The sequence below is a fragment of the Myxocyprinus asiaticus genome, chromosome 2 (assembly GCF_019703515.2).
Source record: "Myxocyprinus asiaticus isolate MX2 ecotype Aquarium Trade chromosome 2, UBuf_Myxa_2, whole genome shotgun sequence".
Classification (NCBI taxonomy): Eukaryota; Metazoa; Chordata; class Actinopteri; order Cypriniformes; family Catostomidae; genus Myxocyprinus; species Myxocyprinus asiaticus.
In genome coordinates this window covers 25,065,950-25,068,992 of record NC_059345.1, presented here as the reverse complement: position 1 = coordinate 25,068,992, position 3,043 = coordinate 25,065,950, and the positions used below count along the sequence as shown (strand labels likewise).

At 35.6% G+C, this 3,043-nt stretch overlaps 1 protein-coding gene across 1 annotated transcript; it reads left to right on the top strand.

Annotated features, from left to right (window-relative positions):
• Window positions 1-326: 326 nt before the first annotated feature.
• Window positions 327-1,646, top strand: LOC127414948 (glycoprotein hormone alpha-2-like). Its single transcript, XM_051653364.1, has 3 exons — window positions 327-930; window positions 1,020-1,204; window positions 1,542-1,646. The coding sequence occupies exons 1-3, from the start codon at window positions 813-815 to the stop codon at window positions 1,644-1,646; spliced, it is 408 nt and encodes a 135-aa protein (XP_051509324.1). The 5' UTR covers window positions 327-812.
• Window positions 1,647-3,043: the final 1,397 nt, after the last annotated feature.

The window sequence follows — 3,043 nt, the reverse complement described above, 5'->3', positions numbered from 1 at the left end:
CTTTGTGATTTCTGTGTCTCAATCCAAATTTAGTGTAATCCACTTATAACATTAACAGTGCTATCAGGCTTAGAACAATCAGTTAATAAGACACATATTTTTTGGTTTTGATCATCTTACTGTATATTGAACATTGTATTATGTCCATTATATGGACATTACATTAGACATGGATTTCAGAATTATTCAAAAACACTTTACACTTACAGGACAAATGCCTTTTTCTTGATTATCTGGGACCAGAGACATGCATTGATAGGTTAACATAGAGTTTCTCTCATGATTTAGCATAAACAAATACAAACAAATGCAAGGCAAAAAAGGCTAAAACATTTACATGGAAATCCTTACTTAAGATGGCAGATTCATTTGCAGATCATTTTGACAACTCCAAATAATGGTCTCCCAAGATAATAATCAGGAAGGTATTTTCAGTCCTCACAATTAGGGAAAGGATTCTTGTAAAGGGAAGAATATGTCTTAAATGTTTATGTAAAATGTATAAAATAATTTAGTAAAGTCACATATTAGCCACTAGTTTGATGTTAATGTGTTGCTCTGGGTAACAATTTCAGTTCCATTTGCTTTTATTACTATGCTATACACTGCGTAATAACATAAACAAGCATAATACACCAGATGTGTACAATATTTCCATAAATGGAACAATTGATGTATAGGTGAATACGAGAGAGACAGTTACAGAAAGAGAATTCACTTGGGGTTGGAATTTTGCATTTTCTTATTTCCCCGTGTGTTTTATTACATAAATTTTGCTTATTTTGCTCCAGTCTTTTCAGGTTAACATCATCATGTTCCGCTGTGTGACATCTGACCCGGTAGTACTTATGTTGCCTATTGTTCTGTTGGTGTTGCTAATGCCTCTTAGTTGGAGCTCTCAAGCCCTGAGTCCTGGCTGCCACCTCTACCGTGAGTGGGGACAAACTAATTTTATCTTCACCCAAGTAACACATACAAGTTCATACCTCATACTAATTAACCTTTCTGCCTATACATAGCATTTAATGTGACCATACGGACAGACAAACGAGGAACATGTCAAGGAACCCAAGTAGTATATGCTTGTGTGGGCTACTGTGAGTCCAGTGCTTTCCCCTCCCGCTACTCTGTATTGCTGGCTTCCAACTTCACTCATAACATAACTTCTGCTTCCAGCTGCTGCACCATTAGCAAGGATGCCAAGGTAAACACTGACACCATGTTGTTCTAACTATTATGACATTATTTTATACCTTTGTCTCATTACTAAGACCATTATGATATCACAAGAACCAAATATGAACCATTAAGTCTTCAATGACGCTAAAAACCTGAATGATTATGAGCCTCTGAGGATTTCAGGACATTTTTTTCCAATGGCCCGGTCATGCAACTATAAATATTCTATTTTATTGGGTCAATCAATACAAAATATTGGGATTCTACAGAAAAATCAGCATTCGATTTAGTTATGATAATCTATTTCTATTTTTGTTATCATTGGTTGGCAAGTTTTATCAATTTATTCTGTCTTTATTTAGGTCAAAGTACATCTGCACTGTCCGCAAGGCCGTCAAAATGATGATATTGAGATCTTGACTGCACGTGCCTGTCGGTGCAACATGTGTCACAAATCTCGTTACTGAGACTCTACATTAAATGACTGTAGAGATAAGAGCAGTGTGCAATTATGAAAACATGTATTGATTAACAGAAATAATGCTCTGATTTTAGCAATTTCACTCCACTTGTATACATACTGTAAAATCCAAACTTAAATACATACAGATGGAGGGATAAAATTAATCTTCTCAACCCATTTATATTGCCTCTAATGTTTTAAGACAATTCATTTTGAAACAATGAGTGTCATATTGTGTGAGGAGTGAGTGTATGTGCAGGGAAAGGACAGTGCGCAAAAGACTACATAAAACAACAGTAGTAAATATTGCTGCACTGAACTAAAATACTCTACTTCAAATGAGTATTCAGTTTTCCTAATCTCTGTTCCACTTACTGACAATAAAGAATGTACATACTATCGGATGTAATTTATAGATTAAAAGTTTATGTTTTGCACTAAAGTTGATGATTTTGACAACATTGTGTGTATAATCTTTTGATGAAATAAAGGAGTAAATGACTAAATGAATGTTTCATTGTTAATTTTTATTAATGAATATTTATTTACTTTAAATATCGCAAAATCTTAAATAAACTGCCAAAGCTGGGGAATCTTGGATGAATTTGAGCAAAGAAGAGAGTGCATGACCATGTGAATGAGCAGTGTGTGTGTATGTGTATGTGTCCTCAGAAGGTCTCACACTCTGTGTGTTTTGAAGAGGAGTAGGTGCAGTCACATTGTTAGGCCTGAGGGTAATGTTAGAGTGGGGAGACATCAGGGCAACAACCTGGTAAAAATGCTGTCATGTGGCGTATACGGCTGTACGTGCAGACACGGTGGTGCCTTTGGATATATGGCAGCTACAGAACCAGCTTCTGTACAAGTGCACAAGCTTGTCCTGCACACATACACATTCAAATACAGATTTTAACAATCTCAATCTACAGTCCCTTGCATTCAGTTGTCTAATTTTATCTTGAAACATTTATAAAATTAATTTATATAAGACACTTGCACAAAAATGATAAAAGGAATGCTATGGATAAAATTAAAATTGGTAGATCTCCATCAAAGTGTAAACCATTGATGACTCTGCAATGCCAGATGTAAATAGTTTACCATACTTTTTACTTAGCAAATATTTTTCATTCAAAATGACAAAGATCACACTAATTGCACAGACAGTGCTTTTAAATCTGTGCTCAAAAGCACAATGTTGATAATGCAGCATTGTCTTGTAAGCACTGTAATAGTTAATATAGCAGATTTTGTTCACCTCCCAGGTGTGGCAGTGACCTCAGCATGCCTCAGTGTTTATGCGTAGACTCCTGCAGCCAGGCTTCTGTGCCACAAAAGTGAAATCACGCACTGTATAGCCATGCAAACTCTGCAAGTTTGTCACTGCAATGGTAAAATCAA

What these genes read in the sequence shown, in the direction of transcription:
- LOC127414948 (XM_051653364.1), top strand. Translation starts at nt 813, where the DNA reads ATGTTCCGCTGTGTGACATCTGACCCGGTAGTACTTATGTTGCCTATT. An exon ending in TCCTGGCTGCCACCTCTACC is followed by an intron (nt 931 to 1,019) that starts GTGAGTGGGGAC and finishes GCCTATACATAG; the next exon opens with CATTTAATGTGACCATACGG. An exon ending in CCATTAGCAAGGATGCCAAG is followed by an intron (nt 1,205 to 1,541) that starts GTAAACACTGAC and finishes GTCTTTATTTAG; the next exon opens with GTCAAAGTACATCTGCACTG.